This window comes from Epinephelus moara, chromosome 23 (genome assembly GCF_006386435.1).
Source record: "Epinephelus moara isolate mb chromosome 23, YSFRI_EMoa_1.0, whole genome shotgun sequence".
Taxonomy (NCBI): Eukaryota; Metazoa; Chordata; class Actinopteri; order Perciformes; family Serranidae; genus Epinephelus; species Epinephelus moara.
In genome coordinates, this window is record NC_065528.1 from 29,148,765 (window position 1) to 29,168,880 (window position 20,116).

The window sequence follows — 20,116 nt, forward strand, 5'->3', positions numbered from 1 at the left end:
TATGTCACTAGTCACTTGAAACAAATTTAGGACGATAGGAGACAGGTTGAAATAAACCGAAATTTCCCTTTAAATTTATCCCAGAGAAAACAGATTGTTAACATCATTCACACCTTTTTAGTTTAAGCAAAATAACAAAAACAACAATGAGCTCTGTCCCACAGGTCTGTTTATGTCTCAGATCTGTGTCACCTTCAGCTGAAAATCAGATCATCTGCAGCATAAAACATTTTGTCTCCATAAATGGGTGGAGGGTTTGTTTATGTGGGACAGTGTCTGGTTTTCATTTCATCTTAGCCTGCAGCATGGAAAACAGACAATTGACTGTGATATTCTGATCTGACAGAGTGCACACGTCACATGATCTTATTTAGAATACATCACAGTTTAGACGGCCCTGATTTAATATTTGACTCTGAAACGGATGTATATTTCATCAAGGAACCTAATTTCTAAACAGATTCTTTCACAATACTTTTGCACAAATCTCCTCCTGAGCTAATATGTGAATCACAAATATTTTTTTGACTTGCACCTTTTCATAGAGAGGAAAGTTGGCTGTCAAATGTCACTTGGCACATGTAATTAGTTACACTTATTTGTGGATTTTTGAGACAGTGTTCATTATAAGAAAATAATCCTGTGAGCCTATAAATGATTGATAGGTTTATCTGGTAGTTTAGTTGGTTAATGTGGGATTTCTGAGTGGAAAAAGGGATTTCCAACTTGTTTTAGATACTTACTTTTGATTTAGTTTCATCCAAAAATGCAGGAAACTCCACTGTTTGCCCACCACACAACAGGAAAGCCTGATTTACATTAATGTTACAGCAGCCTTGATTAAACTTTGTTCCTTACGCTTTTTCAGCCCCGGAGGAGCTGCGTTCAATCATCCAGGAAGTCAAATATCGTACAGCCCTGCAGTCGGCCAAGCTGCTCCGCCAGCTGAAGAGACGAGACCGACTTTACCACAAACTGCAGAAGAACTACGACATCATCACAGCTTGCCTTCAGGCTGTCTCACAGAAACGACGTAAGGATACACATTTATTCCTTTGTTTTTAAAGGGTAGCTCAGATTCTTTGAAGTGGGGTTGTGTGAGCTACTTAGTCATTGTCAGTGTATTAATGACAGTAGACTGCAGCTGGCATGCCCCCAGTTTGGAGAAGCAGACAGGAGTACTGCCACAGAAGCAATGTACTGCTATGGACAGGGGCAGCAGCAAAATGTATATATATATACCAGTTTAAGTGTATGCTACATTTAGAATATTTTCACTGCTTTACCTTGCTGTCAGACAGCCCCGTTTGATGGGAAACTGAAGCCTTTATCTAAAATAGGACAACTACAAGATCAATTCATGTTTACAGGAGCAAAATAGTCTCATAAACCAAAAGTTTGTTTAGTCTGATCAAATTAGTTTCCTGTGACATCCAATTTTGGAGTTTAGTGCTGAGTAATATATAATAGCATTTTTGTGTTTGATGTGTTTCTACAAATCTTTGACACGATGAGGTGCTTTACAAACTATCACTTGCTCATAATCCAGAGTAAAAACATTTGGAAATAACTTCAATAACAAAGTACAGCATTTCAAGAAGGGTGAATGCTTATTCAAGGTACCATAGATTTACAGGTTTGTACACTACACAGGACCCTGTCCCAGCTGTCATATCACACGTAGTATGAAAATAGCCCTCGAATTTACATAATGGCATGTGACATACAGTGGACTCAAAGCACATGACTATGGGGAAATCATTTGGTCATTGTCATATCCCAGTCTGCCGGCCCTTCTACTCCAAAACAGCCTGTAAAATAATCTCAATTGGACTCTTCTCTTATGTAAGAGACGTTTGGAAACATAGTTTACAAAGGTAATTTTTTCCAGGGAATAGATTATGGATTAAACCTGTGAATACTATACACCAGAGTAGATATGCGGATTATACCAGTCAGGAACTTGGTTAGAATTTGGGAGAATAATGGGGCTGAATCTATGATGTCAATGTATTAGAGTGGATTATATAATGTTACTTAAACAGCCTGTTCTCATAATGAAAGCACAGAAAGGATTCTCTCTACAGGTGCTCGGAGTGGTTCAGTTTTTGTGGGTGATTGTTGCTGTCTCTTTCTCGATAAGAAGAAAAAAGCAACCCAATCACCAGAAAATATGTTGGCGTGTATGTATCTGCAAACCACTGATATGTTGCAGTGTTTCCCACAGAATTAGAATCAGATCAGATCAGGCAAAATTTTAGGCTGCTTTCAGACCTAGAGTCGTCTCATTTGGTCTGAATCAGGGACTAATTTTGTCACAAAGTTGTATAATTGCCTAGAGTTGGTTCGTGTTCTCACGGCAGCATTTACAAGCAGACCAGATCAAATGCCTTGTGTGAGAAAGCTGCTCTTGATTGATCAGAATCTCCATGTGGGAAAAATCCAGGAAGTAAAGCAAACGTTGAAGAAGAGTTCACTTGCAAGATAAATGTGACACTTTCTAATGTCACAATGGAGGGACAACTACGCAGGTTGATTTTAGCGCTGCTCATCGTGGACTATATTGCTGTCATTGTTCATTTTAGTCAAACCATACAGTTTGAAAACGAGGCGCGGCTCCAACTAGAAAACAATGTTTTGATGCATTGGATGTGCTGAATGTGCATATTAAGGCAGTACAGGAGGAGGTGCACATTAATAATCCTCCAGGACTGTAACATGCTCATGTTTAACCCAAACAATGTGTCATGTGACTGCAGTTGCTTCACATCCAGGTCGGAACACCTTCTCACCACAAACCAACCGCACCAGAGTTCGTTTGTAACCAGACTGAGACCACCTCTTCAAGTAAAACCCTTGAACCCTTGAATGTAACCCTGCGTTACATTTGCATGTCATTATGTAGCGGATACATTGAAAATTTATGTTTCAACAACACTGTAGTTAACGTGTGGTTTGGTTTAGAAACAAAAACACTTGGTTGTGGCTAGGAAAAGATCATTTTTCAGCTTAAAAGACCTGGTTTGGGGGCACAATCCCGTCTGGAAATGCAGCGATGTCTCAGTAAAAAACAAATGATTTTTGTGCCCAGGAAGCCACTGGAAAACACAGCAATGAGTTATTACAAAACGCCCATCTTTAGTGTCTAACAAGCTGCTGGAAACACGGTGATGACTCACTAAATCATAAGTGGTTTTGTTGTTTGTTGGTCTCAAACCACATCCACTATCCCCTCCAAAGTAGAATACATAACGACACTTTATAAACATTTATACGCTACATATGTAACATGCAAATGTGACATATTTGTGGTTTGCAGAAACATACAATGCCAACGTTTGCTTCTGGCGAGTGAGCTGAAAAAAGATAAATGATTTAACAAAGTGAATGAAGCATGATTGAAGGATGAAGGTCTACTGTGGTTATTTTGCTTTGATTGTTGACTGTTGTTTTCTTGTTAACACGCAGCATGAATGCTCACAAGGAGGTAGAGTATACACTAATATGTGGGGTTTATTGTAATGAGGTGTTTACACGTGGGATTAAGGCCAGGCTGTGCAAATATCTCCAGTATAGGCAGCACGCTGTGGATTCAACATGGCTGCTGCAAACTACAAAGGCTTCACCGTCTGACACTGTGATTTTTGCACATTGAAACACAGAAAATGCTAAACAATGAATACAGTCATTGATTATGATTAGCCAAGCAGCTGCGGGTGTCAGCATGTTCACATCATGATTATGACTTCCGAAGAAACAGGAAGTTATGATGTAATTGTCTCTAAGTTTGCTAAAAGAAACTGCCAGGCCATCTGTTAAATACCATTTTTGGAGAATACAGTGACATTAAAGCACTGAGTATATGGATTTTCATAATATGTGTCAGAGCTTTGTGTGCAGTGAACATTTATACAAATTAGTTTCACTATTTTTCGTATTGTTTGTTGTCTTGAAAGGGGTGTTACTGTGTCTCTATTATCGACCTCTATCAAAGGAATTGCAGCTACTGCACATTACAGCTCTGTGCATTTTACAGTAGCCTAAAGACGGAGTAAGTACCTCTTTATTTTCATGATGGAAACAAAATAGAGTTATTACAGCACTCGTCCAATTGAAACATTAGAGACAAGATAATTTATCATGTCGGTTATGGAACATTATCATCAAGGTCTTTTTTATCGTCATCATCAAGGCTGTTTGCAGATATTGATTGAAAACATCATTAAAGCTGGATGTCTTTTCCGTTCAGGAAGCACTTACTGCACCTGTGAGGCTGAATCATAATGTCACGCACCATCGATTTTAGTTTGCAAACAACATTGCTTTAATTGCTCTCTATTTTTGGTGAAGTGGTTGACTAGGCAGAGTCAGTGGTACCTAAAATTTAGGGGCTAGTGCAGTCTGCTGATTTGTGTCTGGTGGCCTATAGGTAAAGTATATGTTTTTGAGGTCACATTTCTTGTGTGAGTTTTCCATCTAAAGACAGAGTAAGGAGAATTAAGCACCCATAGGTGCATCGCCATGGTTCTGGCTCCGCTGGAAATGATTGAGCACTTTCTTTATTTTTTTTTTGTCTTGACACTAGATGACTCTTTTTCTGTAAATATGATGTTCATCCCGAGATATGTTTTGACTGGTATCTTGACTGAAGTCTAGAGATAATGGGCCCCAAATAATTATCAGCAAGTTTCATTAAACTACAAGGCTGCAACTAATAATTATTTTCATCATACATTAATCAGCTGTCATTACTGTATGCTCAAGTAATTGTTTGGTTTAAAAAAAACACCCTAAACAAGTTTCCAGAGGCAAAGTTTCAGTATTCAAATTGCTTTTTTTATTCCAAACAACAGTCAAAAGCACCGTTTCCACCAAACACTTTCAGTATGGTACCTTTGGAACCAACAGTAACCCTTCAGACATGGTACCTAGACCCTAGTGTTTCCACCACAAACAGNCAATGCTTTTTTTTTTTTTTTTTTGAGTGAAGACTAGGTTCACATAATCTGGTTGAAAAAAGTGGAGTTATGGTCAAAGTTGTCACAGTGAAATTTAAGGTGTGCTGATGGATTCACGTCATCACCTCATGCATTGAGTAACATTACAAGTTAACGTTCCACCTTAAAAGTCGCCGGCAGTCGGCCCAGTTAGTTAAATTATTTTTTCTCAGACTCCAGCTGCTGTGAGAGGCAGTAAAACATCCTTTCATTTTATAGTTACAGTTTACTAATAAAACTCTCCACAGTATGAACATGAGTATGTTACATGAGCCTCTTAACCAGACACAACTCAGCCCTGAGCAGAGTTACATGAGCCTCTTAACCAGACACAACTCAGCCCTGAGCAGAGGGACCGTCCTCTACTGACCAATCAGACTGCAGTGTTCACAGCTCCACCTTTCTGTGTGCTAGGTACCCCTTTGTACACTACAGTCCTTCTGCTCCTCTGTGATTTGTATAGATTTATAGCTGGCCTTCACTGTTGCAGACAAATGTACACTGTCGGAATAAAATATTAAGTTTTATCTCAGTTGGTGTGCGCTCCTGTGATCTCCATCATTTGGTGTAAGGTGGTCATAAAACTGTGCTCCCTCCAGCACCAGACAGGAAGCAGTAAACCAGGCAGACAGTAAACAAGGAGGGGACTCCAGGGAGGTGTTCATGCTGTGAACAAGTCTCAGTCCGCTTGTGCTGTGGGAAAGGAGGAGAAACTGGTGGAGCTGTGTTTCACCAACCAGCATGTAATTTAGGGAGAAATCTTCCCTCACTGAAACAGTGCAGCTAACCAACAGAGGCTGGTAGCAAGCTGAGGCAACAAAATCCAAAATGTAAAGTTTGTACCCAAATACAGTTTATCTTTATGGATTGTATTGGTGTTGAATTGACAAGAATACTGTCGACATGTGACGCCTTTCATCTTGTATTTCTAGAGTTATGTGTTTTTGCGGACACATGAGGAAATGTTAATATGTCACATTTCTTAAAGGGGGTTTGGTGTAATATTTTCCACCAGGAGCAGGATGGGAAATAATCTCAATCTCTCTTTTTAAAGTCTTTCGGAGTATGTGATAATGAATCTTACCTGGAACTACCTTACTAGTGAGAAGCAGCAGCTGCTTTTTTCCAACAGTATCTTTATTGATTTAAACAACAATAAACAAAGACATATACAAACATACACACATCCAGTATGTGTACATGTACATGCACAAACACACAAAAGAAAAGGACGCCAGAACAAAATCTGGGTACGACTGCCGAGTATTTAACACACATGTAATCCACCACCGCTCCACACACCAAGAGTATGATATTAAAGATAAATAAATAGATAAATAAAATAAAATAAAAATGATAAATTAATAAATTAATAAATGAGAGAGGAAAATAGCAGAAATAAATAGATAAATAAGTTTAAGTACACGTTATATTAATGTACAAATTTAACAAGAGACAAACAAAAAATGTCCATCTATACTTTACTTAAAAATTAACCACATGTTGCAGGAGATGTTTTGCAGACCTTTAATTTTATTTTGAGTGGATTATATTCTGCAGCTTGTTTGAAAATGATCCCTTTATGTTAATGCTATAAAGCTGATCACTCAGTGGGTGAAGGAAACAAAAACCCAGTCCCTGCTCTCTCTTTCTCCCCTCTCCTCCACCATTACCTCATCCCTCTCTATCTCCTCCCCACGCGTCTCCCCATCCTACCGCATCCCTCCATCAGTGTTGCACCTCCTCCCGGTGACGCCAAACCGGAGGAGGCTGAGTATGAGGAGGTGTGCAGCATCAGCAGCACTGCCGAGCACCAGCAGCTGCAGGAACCGTTTGTCCTCATAAACCGACGGGCTATTTTTGACATCTGCTAAATCATATTTAATGTAGAGGCTTGAGTCGCTTGGATGAAGATCTCTGGGTGTGTCTGTGCCGCTGAGTGAGAAAGGGAAGGTTGACGTTTGTTAGGGGATGAGTCGCAAACACAGGCTGTCACCGGAAGAGCTCTCAAACACGGTAATCAGTGTAATCGATTAATTTGTAACGTCTCGGTGGGAACAGCTGCGGGTGTCGCCATCGGCATGATTTCTGGATCGCCCAAGGAGGATGATTAAAGCCGGGACAAAGCGATGATTGGACGGGCTGAACGGTTTGATTCCCGATGAGGCAGGAGCGGCTCCCCGCCGCCGGCAGGAGGCCGAGGGCGGGCGTGAAGCAGCGGCAGCAGGCATCGGGAGGGGTCGGTAACATCATCAGTAACGTCCTGAAGAAGAGGAACGGGATCTCCAGGAGTGCACCCCGGCTGCTCTGCACCTTAGAGCCAGGTGACACCTCTTACTATGTCTGTGGGGAAAGGCTCTGCATTGGTCGAAAACAAAGTGGTAGCCTATACTCTTATACATGTCTAGATAATAACTCTGGGCAATATGGTAAATTATATATAAGCCCATGATTTTACAGTGGCACATTTTACCTACTATCTCCACACAGGTCGTTTCCTTTATACGCTCATTTTCCTTTTATTTACTGCTTTAACAGGCCTGCTCTTATTCACAGTTATGAACCCAGAATTGGCAAGTAATTGTCATATTTAAGTGCAATATTATATTAAGAGTGTCATGATTTCTGACCACACCAATAACAAGTAATTAAGCCATAACCTGATTGTATATTACACCTCTAGAAATGTAGGCTATAACCTCATTTTATCGGCTATTGAAATCATCGGCTGGGAAATTACCTTATTTTGCTGTATTAAAAATATTTCCCTGAATGTTTCCTGTCGGCTGTAACAAATTTAAAAGATCCAGTTTTCCCCTTTAAAGTGTCAGATGAGGTCATTTTTAACAACCCATTTGAATAGCGACTAATCTGAGCTCCAGTGAGTTCAAAATCAAATCATGAGTGCATCACGAGGTTTGGTTTCATACATCTTATAATGCATCACACCGAGGGCAGGGAGATGTCAGTTTTCATGTGCTACTTCATGTCTTGTTACTTGTGGATGGACACCTGTGATGCATCTAATATACAGCCAGTGAAATACGTCTTTATGCAAAGAAGAAAATGTTGGCATTATACGCTTCTGCAAACCATGAATATGTTACATTAGCACGTTTCATACATTATTATATTAACCTTTCTAAAGGGATTGTGTGAGCTGACTGTCGTCTTTACGTGGAGAGGAGAGCAGATGTCTTAAATTCAATGTTGCAAGAATAAGGCCTTAAATTTGAATTTGTGAGGTCTCAAACAGTTTATCTGATTTCTTTCATACATCTTTCTGTTTCTTGATTGTGACAATGAGTGAAGCCTAAGTAGAACATGATTTGTCCAAAATCTGTCCTAAATTTGGTTAAAAGGTGTCTTAAACGAGTCTTAAAAAGCATCAAATATACCTGTAGACACCCTGGGAGTGACATCTCAAGCTGTAGACCATCGACGGCTTCTTCAGCTGTGATTGTGGCACTCAAACTTGTTTTTTTAAGCCAAAACATGATCTCTTCTCAGCCATAACCAACTGCTTTTTGTGCCTATACCTAACCACATATTAACCACAGTGTTGCTGCAACGTAACAGAGCGTAAAGTTTCAACATGCTTGCTACATAAAAGCATCCAAATTCAATGGATTTATGGTTTGGAGAAATGTACAGTACCAACAGTTTTTCTATTGTTTGAGTCGCCTTATGCAGTTCTGCTGGAATGTGTCCTCTTTTGACAAGTGGTAGATGTCCCATAGTGTTGAAATCCCAGATTTTAGGGACCCATCAGGCAGACAACTTGTGCCTTTTGTTTGTGTGGAGCACAATTTTATGCTCATGTTGTGGTTGGCGGATGTTTCGGTGTCTTGTTTTGTTCCCATGTTTGGTTACACTACAGTCTGATGACTGAAATAAGGCAATATAAACCTTTTTATTGATCCAACTGATGCAAAGTGCACGAGTACAAATAGGAGCCATAAATCTGGCAGTTGAGAGCAGTGGGAATGTAGGGCAGGTTTTAGCATCTTTAATATTTTGTTTTTTTTGGGTTAATGTGCTTAAAGGGACAGTTCATCCCACAATCAAAAATACACATTGCCCTCTTAAAGCCCATTTATGCTCAACATTAAATACGGATCCGGATACGGATGGAGCCTTCTGTCCGTGCTCCGCGTTCATTTCGTCCGTATTTTTGCACGTTTCCATAAAACTTACTGATACGGGCCAAACGGAGCAGTACCACAGGAAACCGTGGGGGCAGTGTTGCTGTCACTACCTGATACGTAGCTCTAGTGAGACACGAAGAAGAAATAACAATTCAATTTCTCTCATTGGCAGTACTAGAGAAAAGAATTCTCCGTCCTCCAGTCGCAATGTTTTTAACGGCCTCACCGACCACCGCCTCCTACAGCTGCCTCTGTTTTTGTCTTTTATGCAAGAGGTACTTTATCAACAGGGGTCGCGTTAACCGGATATTCTCGGTCATTGACTGTTTTTTTTACAACAATGACGGGAAAATCTGAAGGCCGTCGGTCATTTTGACCGGTTGCAATTACCACCCCTGCCCACTTGGCGGCAGAGTGCACAGTCAGTGGTTTTTTATGACCCTGTCGGTCAAAATGACCGGCGACAAAAAAGTCTAGCGCAACGTCTGATTATCAATATCTCCTCCACAGTCGCCATGTTTTTTTGAGTTTGTTATGGTCATAAACTTTTGACACTGGGCTGCCTCCTGGTGGATATATTGGTTAACATCCATGCCAACGTAAAGGACGCATGGAAGTATGTGGGCAGTGACGGTAACATCGTTTGAAACGGACGTATACATTTTCGTACGTAAAGGGAGCATAAATGAGCCTTTACCTGTAGTGTTATTTATCAGTCTAGATAGTTTTGGTGTGAGTTGCAGAGTGTTGGAGATATCAGCTGTAGAGATGTCTGCCCTCTCTCCAGTATAATGGAACTAGATGGCACTCAGCTTGTGGTGCTCAAAGTGCCAATCTGAAAACTCAACATCAATGTCTCTTTCCAGAAATCATGACCTGGTTACTCAAGATAATCCACAGACCTTGTTGTGAGCAGTTTCATGTCGGAACTATTTTCTCTCTACTGAACTACACTCAATAACTGTGCCACTGTGCAGAAGGAAGTGTGCATCTACTGCTGCTATCTCTGGAAAGAGACATTACTATTGAGTTTTCAAGTGAAATATTTCTGCACTTAAAGCGCCACAAGCCGAGTGCCATCCAGTTCCATCATATTGTAGAGAAGGCAGACATCTCTATGGCTGATATCTCCAACACTCTGCAACTCACACCAAAACTATCTACACTGATAAACAGCACTACAGGTAAGAGGAGAAATATGTACTTTTGATTTTGAAGTGAACTGTCCCTTTAAAACACTGACAGCACAGCAAATATTCATCTTTTTTTCCGGGTATTTATCCAGTAAAGTTGAATTATTTGTACACTGTGTGTCTCATAGCAGCCAAACAAAAGCGTTAATCTTGTTCATGATAAAATCATTTCTTTCCCTCCCTTTCTTTGTCCTCGTCCCTTTCTCCTGCCTCCCTCCTCTCTCCCTCTGTAGTCTCTGCACATCTGCCTGCTTTAATTTAAATTAATGTCACCTCTGGATGGATTACTATCAGATGTAATGACGAGTGTGGCCTCTGGACCTCACTAATGTCTCCAGCCTTTGTTAAATACTCGTTCAGTATCAGCTGTGTTGCTGTAATGATGTGTGACAGGGCAGTAGGAGGGTTTTCCGTGTTAATCCTCTCAAAGCTCCGGCAGGAAAAAAGAAGCGGCGTTCATACAGGATGGCGCAGGGGATAACGACAGAGGCGGAGCATGCAGGTTAAACACTCATTTGTCTTTTATTTAGGGACTTTAATGCAGCTGATATTGTATTAGTCGTACTTGTAGTGCGATCGGGTGCAGTTTGAGAGGCAGAGCAGTCCTCCAGAGGCTCAGCAGGACAGAGACGGGGGAGAAATGGCGTGTTGGAGCTGTTGGCCGGGAGCCGAAACATGTCAGGACCTTCCCTCTTAACTTGAGATCAAAGTTTCATTTCCGTTTGGTCTTCGGGGGGTTTAGCCTCCTGCGCTAAATGTTCCCTAAAGATATGTGTGTGTGTGTGTGTGTGTGCGTGTGAAGAGGGTTTACACGGTCCAACAGTGAGGCGGAGATTGAAGCGGCGGATTCAGCACCACGCGGAAATGGACAGCGACTGTCACTCAGCAAGCTCCATTCACACATCTCATGCTTTAAGATGGAAACTATAAGCAGAAATGCCTTGTTTTGTCTTATATTATAATCTAAAAAGAGGTTAAACATATAATTCTATAACAATCAGAGAGATAACAGTGTTTGGAGGTTGTGTTTCCGGTTTGATGACGCCATGCCAGAGACAGTTACCTAATGTTTACCGACCTTTTTATCAGTGGAAAAGTCTGCAGCCTGTCACAGTTCTGTTCGGCATCTATAGCAAATAAGCAGGTGGTCATTTTCTTGCAGAAATGATTTGACTTGGGGTCTGTGGCTGGCCTTTTGGTGATCATTTCATTATTGTATTGATAATATTTTGTCAAAAAAAATTATTTTGATTATTTTATAGGGTGTTTTCACATTTAGTTCTTTTTAAACAAATCAAACTCAGTCCTCTTAAAGTGCACCAAAAAGTGGACCATCAACAATAGGACTCTGTTCACACTATAGCCTAGAAGTTTATTTATTTATTTGTTTTTTCCTTTGACATGGCACTGCAGTGCGGTTATGAATAGTATTCTACATTCCACATCTGGAGACATGCACCAAACTACTTCTCATCCTGCATCCTTGCAAGCCTTTTGCCTGTTTTTAAGCATCCCAGTGCAACAGCATGTGATCTAGACGGCTGAATACAATGGCAAAGAGCAAAGTGAACCTGGAGCGCTTTGGACAGGTTAAGTGAACCGCACTGTGGACTTGAAGTGAACCGAACTAATGAGCGTAGATCCTTTGGTAGTTTGTCAAAGTATAAGGGCCTTTTCACACCTAGGTTGTTTGGTCCGGAATTTTGGACTTTCCAGTTGGTCCGGACCAAACGGCCAAAATTTGGTCCGGCCAAAAGAGGTGGTCTCAGTCCGGACCAAATGGAACCATGGTCCGGTCCGTTACTAGTGTGAAAGCATTTTTTTGGATGATTCAGACTTTTGGACCATTGACAGGAAATTCTGGTGCACCGGTTGTTCATTTCCGCCAGGAAAGAAGTCAAGTCCACCATCAAAAATGAGCCGTCACTCACCTTGACACTGGTCGCTCCCGAGTTGGCAGGGCTCTCAGCATTGCTAACAATGCTAGCTGTCGCCTCCTCCGCCTTTCCTGCCAGTGACGATGACATCTTTGCACAAGGTGTAGATTTATATTTAGTTTTTGTACGAGCCGTGAGTATTGTGCTCTACGTTGGTGCTGCAGCTGATAGCAATGCCATAATAGTATGAGTAGCGTGGCAATTATTAGAATCGGTTTGTCCATTTTCGAGAGGTAATGTTTGTTAACATTGAGGGGATTTCTACCCGCCTACTTGACAACACACTAACGACAGACCCCCGCCCATTTATAAACCAATCGATGTCAAATATGTGGCAACCCACGTAGATGAACGTCCGAAAACGCCCTAAGTCATAGGATGAATTTGATTTAAGTAAAATGAAAATCACTGCTTAGTTTTCATTTTATTTTGGTTAAAGACAGAGTTATCATTGACCTGGGGTCATACAGTTCCCTCTGATGTATTCAGCCGTCTTGCCATTGGCTGCTTCTTTGGTCATTCATGATAACTGGTCATCTAAAAGCTGCTTTGTGCCATTTTATGTACAGACTGAGCCTGATTATCTCCTGACTATTCCCTTTTCCAAATTGAATGACAATATCACAATATATTATGCATCAGTGAAGCTAAACGTCAAATACGTGAAGTATTTGCAGGAACCAAGTCACACATATGACGCTTACATTGTATGTTCACTCTCCACATGTTGAGTTTTTTTATGATTTCACAGTCGGAGACAGACATTTATTTGGGGTGGCTGTGGCTCAAGAGATAGAGCAGAGTGGTCTATCTCTTGGTGGTTTGATCCCTGGTCCTTGCAAAATATTGAGCCCCAAATTGCTCTCTGAGTGCACCTGTGATGTGTGTTTATCTGATGAGCAGGTGGCCCCTTGTATGATAGCCAGAAGTATATCAATGTGTGTGTGAATGATTGAACAATGCCTGTGTTGTAAAGTGCTTTGAGCGTCACTAAGACAAGAAAACGCTATATAAATGCAGTCCATTCACCATTTATTCACCCCGAAATTCATTTTCTGTGTCAATGATGCTTAGTATACATAGTTGATATTATTTATACTAGTTTCTCATGCATTGTAAAACATGTTTTGGGTGTCATTTTACACACATTCCCCCAAATTTCAGTCTGACATTCTCTGTACAGAAACTTGGGAAACTTTAGGATGCTGACAAGCACAATAAAAAGTCACCCAGCTCTGGTCTCAGACTCGTCTGACCAGGTGTCTCTGTTTGTTTGCAGGAGTTGACACGAGGCTGAAGTTTACCATCGAGCCATCGCTGGGAAAGAATGGATTCCAGCAGGTAGGAAACATAATAATGCTACAGCCAGTTTATATGATAGTGTTTTGTTGATGCTTTCTTTTAGCTGTTGATCTAATGTGTGTATGTGTGTTTATATGTGTTTATAGTGTGTGAATTAATGTGATAAACACTAAAGACCTTTGTCTCCTAACAACAATAAATGATACAGGACTTTCCATTAAGTATTAATATTGTATTGCTGGCCTCAGTGGGAGTGTGCTGGTTAATTAAAAGGTTATAAAGCAGTGTGTGTTTTCTTCCCCACAGTGGTACGACGCCCTTAAAGCAGTGGCTCGGCTCCCTACTGGGATACCCAAGGAATGGAGGAAGAGGGTAAGTAATTTCGGTGTGAATCAGGACTCTCTTCAAGAAGCGGGCAAATGAACTATGGCGTTTTTTTCCCAGTGGTGGCCCTGCTGTAATTTTCTATACCCACAGTTACATCAGTAGCAGCCTCGTAACTGTTGCATGTTGAGTAAACTCTGAGCCACAGCCCAGAAACATCTCCCATATAAAACAACATCTTTATGAATAAGACCTCATGTATTTCTCTTCTTTGTTTATGTCTGTTTTTGAACCCAGAGGGTCTCTAGTAAAAGAAAGTGATGACCCGGTTGTGTTTGCTTTCTTATTGCCAGCCTTCAAGCAAAGTTTTCCAGTCTTGAGAGAGGAAGCGTAGTCTGAAAGAACAATATGCAGAGGCACTTTGTCAGCAGTGCTCCATTCATCCCACATCATAACTTCATCTCTGGGGAGAAGAGACCAGGGAAATTGAAGCGATTACTTTCATCTTGTCGGCGGAGATAAACAATGAAATCTTGTGTTCTTCCCTGAACGTGCTGAACAAAATGAATCACTGTAAACAAGGGGGCTCTCACACAAGTGCTGGAGGAAAAAGAAAGCTGAGAATGTTATGGAAGATAAACTAGGAGTGTTTAAATATTTGTTCATATGACTCAGTGGAGGCAGCGACTGAAAAACTGTCCTGATATTTGAACCGTTTCTCCTCTAAGTTTATTTGCTGTTGATATTATTCTTGTATCAGTGTGGCTGTTGTCTTTCTGCAGGTGTGGCTAACGCTAGCAGACCAGTACCTCCACAGTATCTCTATTGACTGGGAGAAGACGCTTCGTTTCGCCTTTAACGAGCGCAGCAACCCTGACGACGACTCCCTCGGCATCCAAATTGTCAAGGTAACTGGATCGTATTGTTATGTTGGGATGAATATGTATGTACAGTGTGTGTATGCAGCATTTTTAAAGTGTGTGTCCTGAGTTAGCAGCAGAGCGTTTGGAAGGTCGGAACACGTTCTCACTACAAACGAACCGCACCAGAGTTTGTTTGTACTTCGTTAGTTCTTCAAGAAGGTCTTGGTCCGGTTGTTTTGGTGCGCACCCGAGTGTGATTGCTGTGTTCACACCTGCCCAAACGTACTGCACTTAGGGGGCAAACAAACTTGAGTTTGATTGAACTGAACCAAACAAGGCAGTGAAAGCACCCTTTGTCGTGTGTGCGTGCGTGTGTGTGTGTGTCTGTTTGTCTGCAGCAAATCTCAGATACTACTGGACCAATCAGCCTAATATTTTGTGAGCACTTTTATGGCTGTATGCACAAGGACCTCTCATTGTTGCGGTGATTCACAGTTGTTGAAAAACCTGTTTTATTAACACTTTCAAACCGTCAGGCAAAAGCATAGCGTGAAAGGAATTTGCTGCAGAAAACAAAATGCCTTATGGTCCATAGAAAAGTTTAAATGTCTTTCATTTTGAACTGGACTATCTGTAGATTAATTCCATATCTGATATGTTATGATGACATTAAGTTAGGCATGACGCAAGATGCAAAATACTTGATGATTGTAAGGGAGCTAGGAGGGACAAATCCACCAGGCGCAGCTGTGACTGTGCATTTTCTAGAGTGGCCACGATCAGCTTCGGCAACCACAGCAGGAACGCAGCCGCCTGGTGGAGATACACACTCTACTGATTGCACTTCTCTAGTTTTCATGTTATCTAAAAGTTTCAAAGTTAACAGCCCAGATTATGTCCGCAAAAGACTTAGAGCAACTGGTATTTCTCCTCATCATACTTAATATGTCCTTGGGCACAAGTGGGTTAATAAATATGTACAAACAACTGGGCAATCTGTAACAGTAAGATTTGTACGGTAGCTCTAGGAAAGCCATGACATGGACTTCAAGTTGAGTTTGAGTTCCCTTTTTGTTTTTGGCTTTGTGTGTTTTCGAGGTACAGGTTGTCTTATATGATCCTACAGTATTGGTGTAACTGCACTGGCACAGACTGCTGTGTGAGGTCTAAGAATAAGAGGGTTTCATTTCAGCTTAAGACACACAGGCTGTTTCACTCAACAGTCTGAACCTTATGAGCCATGCTAAGTGATTTTATTGACAAGAGATCTTCAAGAAGTGCACAGTAATGATGGCTTATATCAAAGATGGACACAAAACAACTCAAGTAGCCATCATAGATGTTTTCCTACTGAGTATATGTAAACACATCCCACTAATTAAATACAGTTCATCCCTTAAAAGTTAATGTGACTGTGCACAGTGTCCGGTGGAGGATGTTTACTCATGACTGTGCGTCAGAGAGCGAGATGACTGCATCACGGAAACACTGCAGCTCTTTAATGTTTCCCTATGACTCATAGATTCAACACAGTCTCTCTGTTAACGTCTGATCATCTTCTTCCTGGTGTTCATCGTCCCGTCACTGTCTCTGTCTTAAATACATGAAGTGATGATTCATGTATCCAGTAAATGCACTGATTTGTGTTAAATAATCCAAACTGTACATCCTTGTCCAGGACCTGCACAGGACGGGCTGCAGTTCTTACTGCGGCCAGGAGGGGGAGCAGGACAGGGTGGTGCTGAAGAGGGTGCTGCTGGCGTACGCCCGCTGGAATAAAACTGTGGGTTACTGCCAAGGGTTCAACGTACTAGCTGCACTCATACTGGAAGTTACACAGGGCCACGAGAGCGATGCACTCAAGGTACGCTAGAAGTGGAATCAAACTTCCTGGTAGAGTTTTTATGTTGCTTTCTTCCCCTGGGATAATAATTAAACTTCACTGTGTTTTTTCACTCCTCTGTCCTCAGGTGATGATCTATCTGATTGACAAAGTGCTGCCTGAGAGTTATTTTGCCAACAACCTGCGAGCATTGTCAGGTAAACACGGCAGAACCCATACAGGCTGATTCATTTTGAAACTGACTGAGTAGCTAATCGACAAAATGTTTCTGCAGCAGTTAAAGAATGCAATAAAATTCACTTGTTCCAGCCTCTCAAATGGGACTGTTTATTGTATTTCTTGATAGTTAATTTAGGAAATTTGGATTTTGTACTGAAGATATGGCAAAACAAGCAGTTCAAATATGCCAAATTGGGCTCGTGGAAATTTTAATGGAGATTTTTCACTATTTTCCGACATTATGTAGTAAAAAAACAAACAAATAATCACAGGAATAACGGGCAAATGAATACATAATTACAATAATTGTTTTAGTTTGAGAATCAGGAGTTAAAAAGGTTAATGAAGGTTGTACCTGTGGTCTGAAGGATGTCAGTATCTGATGGGGAGAAAGCTCATTTATCAAAACAGACCTTTAAATGTTTGCAGCATCGATTACAATTACATCATGAAACATCTACAGCACCGTCTGATATGAGACGTGATTGATACCATCAGGTTATTGTCGTGTTGAGCCTCAAACCAGCAGAGTTTTTTAATCTGTAATGTCTTCCTCTACCAGTGGACATGGCGGTGTTCAGAGACCTGCTGCGCTTGAAGCTGCCCAGACTGTCCCAGCATCTCCACCACCTTCAGAAAGCTGCCAACAGAGAAGCTGGAGGTACACAGCTGTGTGTGTGTGTGTGTGTGTGTGTGTGTCAGGGTTTACAGAGATGCTACCTGGTATAAATGTTCGGTCTCAACAGCATGCAGAGCAACCGGATGGTGCTTGGTGTCTTAATGTGGGGGTGTGTAGGCACAAATAACTCCTCAAATATTAAAAAAAACCCCAACTCTCGTCTGTGCCCTCTCAGGCAGCTACGAGCCTCCGCTGACCAACGTGTTCACTATGCAGTGGTTCCTCACCATGTTCGCCACCTGCCTGCCGGCGCCCACCGTGCTGAAGATCTGGGACTCTGTGTTCTTCGAGGGCTCAGAGGTGCTGTTTCGGGTCGCCCTCGCCATCTGGGAGAGACTGGGAGAGTGAGTGGAACGTTGCTTACAGACACAAGGATTCAAATCGTGTGGGGACACTGGAAATCAACATTTAGTTTTATAATATTCATGCTCAAACATATAAAAAAATATATTAAATATTACAACTATTATTACAATACTACATGCTAGAATGTAGAACTTACAGAAGCCCTAAACTAAATATATATACATAGTGTTGAAAGGGGTCAGTTGAGTTGAGTTGAGTTGAGTTGAGGTTTTGGCCTCCTGGGCGAAGTGTTTCGGGCACGTCCCATTGGTAGGATGCCCCAGGGCAGACCCAGGACACGCTAGAGGGACTACATACCTCCTCTGGCATGGAAACAACTTGGGGTCCCCCAGGAGGAGCTGGAAAGTGTTGTTTGGGAGAGGGATGTCTGGGGTGCTTTGCTCAGCCTGCTGCCCTGTCCTCCTCTCACCTGGTTGTCTCCTTTCTTCCTCCCTCCGTCTCTGTCCAGGCGGATCGAGTACTGTCAGACGGCCGATGAGTTTTACAGCACGATGGGGTGTCTCACTCAGGAGATGCTGGAGCGCAACCTCATCGATCCGTCTGAACTCATGCAGGTACGGGATAAACCAAACTGCTCACACCTGCTCACAACTCTTAAGTGATGTTTTTAGGATTGGTATACGCGCTGTTCACCTGATTGACCTCTCCATCTATCAGGAGGTTTACTCCATGGCAGTGTTTCCTTTCCCTCAACTGGCTGAGCTGAGAGAGAAGTACACCTACAACATCACTCCGTTCCCTACCTCAGTCAAATCCAGTGGAAGGTTTGTTCTATACTTATAGATACTAATACATTTTATATCAAGCAGATGGAGGCATTTTTAACCGATTGGTATTGGGTATATTGCGCTACATAGAGACCAAATCAATCTTTGTTTTACGGCAGCGTCACACAGAGCAACACAGAGTGTAACGCCGTCAGCTCTCTTGGTGTGTGTACCAAAGTTTAGGAGCTACAACCTCAAAAGCACAGTCTCCTTTTGTCTCTTTATGTTACACGTGTATGTGTAAGAACGTGGTGATAGGAACGTGCTGTAGGGGCAGTGGTGATGAGGATGTTATAATCTTGTTCCAGTGGCGGTCTGGGCAGCTGGGAGAGTGATGACGACGCCGAAATGGATGATGAGGACGCTGTGGTGACGGCGCTCGGTTGCCTGGGTCCCCTGGGCGGCCTGCTGGCCCCCGAGCTGCAGAGATACCAGAAACATCTCAAAGGTCAGTGCAGCCACACGAACTGCCACACAGGATTTAAACGGCAGCCCAGCGGAGAGCGCACAGCCAAGTGGCTCAAAACAAACTGCTGCTCCAAATCCTCGTGTTTCTGCCCTCGTTTTGACTCTAAGTACAAACTGTGTCTGATCTGTTTCCTCCAGACAAATCCCCATTTCCTCCTCCCTCAGCGGCTCCACCAAAGATGGAAAAAAGGCAAACAGCTGGAGGGATTTAGTTAAAAACATTGGTTAAGATCTGAAGTAGTATTTGTACTCTCTCCGGAGAGATTTAAAAATGACTTCAGAGAGAGAAATGAGTGTTTTATTTAACCTCTAAGTAGATCTCAGTACAACCGAACTGACCTGGTTCAAAAGAGCAACATGACTCATGCTTAATTGTGCCAACTGAATGTCAATAAATCATCACCAGTCATTCTGAGACAACAGTATAATTACAGTAAACAGTAAACTAAACCACCAGCTGCTACAAGCTTCAACAGAGTGTCTTACATTGTGTGCTGCAGTGTTAAATTTGTCAGCTATTAGTTTTCTACTGTGACAAATGTGTCAAATGTTCTTGTTATTTTTTTTTATCAGATTAGTTTAATTTGGTCACGTTTCATTTGACTAAAAGTTTGGACATTTTATTCTCATCTCAGTCAAAGAAACTTTACATTTCTGTCTTTTTTTAGTCATCAGATTATATTGAACATTTCACTGAGTCCAGTCAAGTCAAAACCAATATTTTGTAGGGCTGCCCCCCCGACTAAGAATTTTCCTATTCGACCAGTAGACGTCATTTAGGGCCATTCGTCGACTAGACTCATGTTTACGATGTTAATGTAATTATTGGCATCCAGGCAGCCTAAGCTGCTTCTTCTTCTTCTTCTTCTTCTTCTTCTTCTTCTTCTTCTTCCGAGGAAATCCTACTTCCCATGGGTGAAAACTCACCAAACTTTGCACAAAGGTCCAGTCTCATGCCAGATTGCCTCAGCTGCAAACACAGGCCAATAGTCCTGATGGTGGCGCTACAG

At 41.8% G+C, this 20,116-nt stretch overlaps 1 protein-coding gene across 5 annotated transcripts in view; it reads left to right on the forward strand.

Moving 5' to 3' along the window:
* Positions 1-20,116, forward strand: part of tbc1d30 (TBC1 domain family, member 30) — a 37,918-nt gene that overhangs the window by 4,251 nt on the left and 13,551 nt on the right. For 2 of the 5 annotated variants that reach the window (XM_050036270.1, XM_050036271.1), the window contains exons 2-12: positions 869-1,033; positions 13,555-13,616; positions 13,884-13,949; positions 14,684-14,809; positions 16,443-16,628; positions 16,735-16,804; positions 17,389-17,487; positions 17,681-17,849; positions 18,320-18,425; positions 18,529-18,635; positions 18,947-19,086. In XM_050036270.1, coding sequence (XP_049892227.1) covers positions 869-1,033; positions 13,555-13,616; positions 13,884-13,949; positions 14,684-14,809; positions 16,443-16,628; positions 16,735-16,804; positions 17,389-17,487; positions 17,681-17,849; positions 18,320-18,425; positions 18,529-18,635; positions 18,947-19,086 — 1,296 coding nt within the window. Of the gene's footprint in view, positions 1-868; positions 1,034-6,764; positions 7,322-10,787; positions 10,841-13,554; positions 13,617-13,883; positions 13,950-14,683; positions 14,810-16,442; positions 16,629-16,734; positions 16,805-17,388; positions 17,488-17,680; positions 17,850-18,319; positions 18,426-18,528; positions 18,636-18,946; positions 19,087-20,116 lie in introns of those variants that run through there. The other 3 variants (XM_050036272.1, XM_050036273.1, XM_050036274.1) reach the window with 3 other exon arrangements.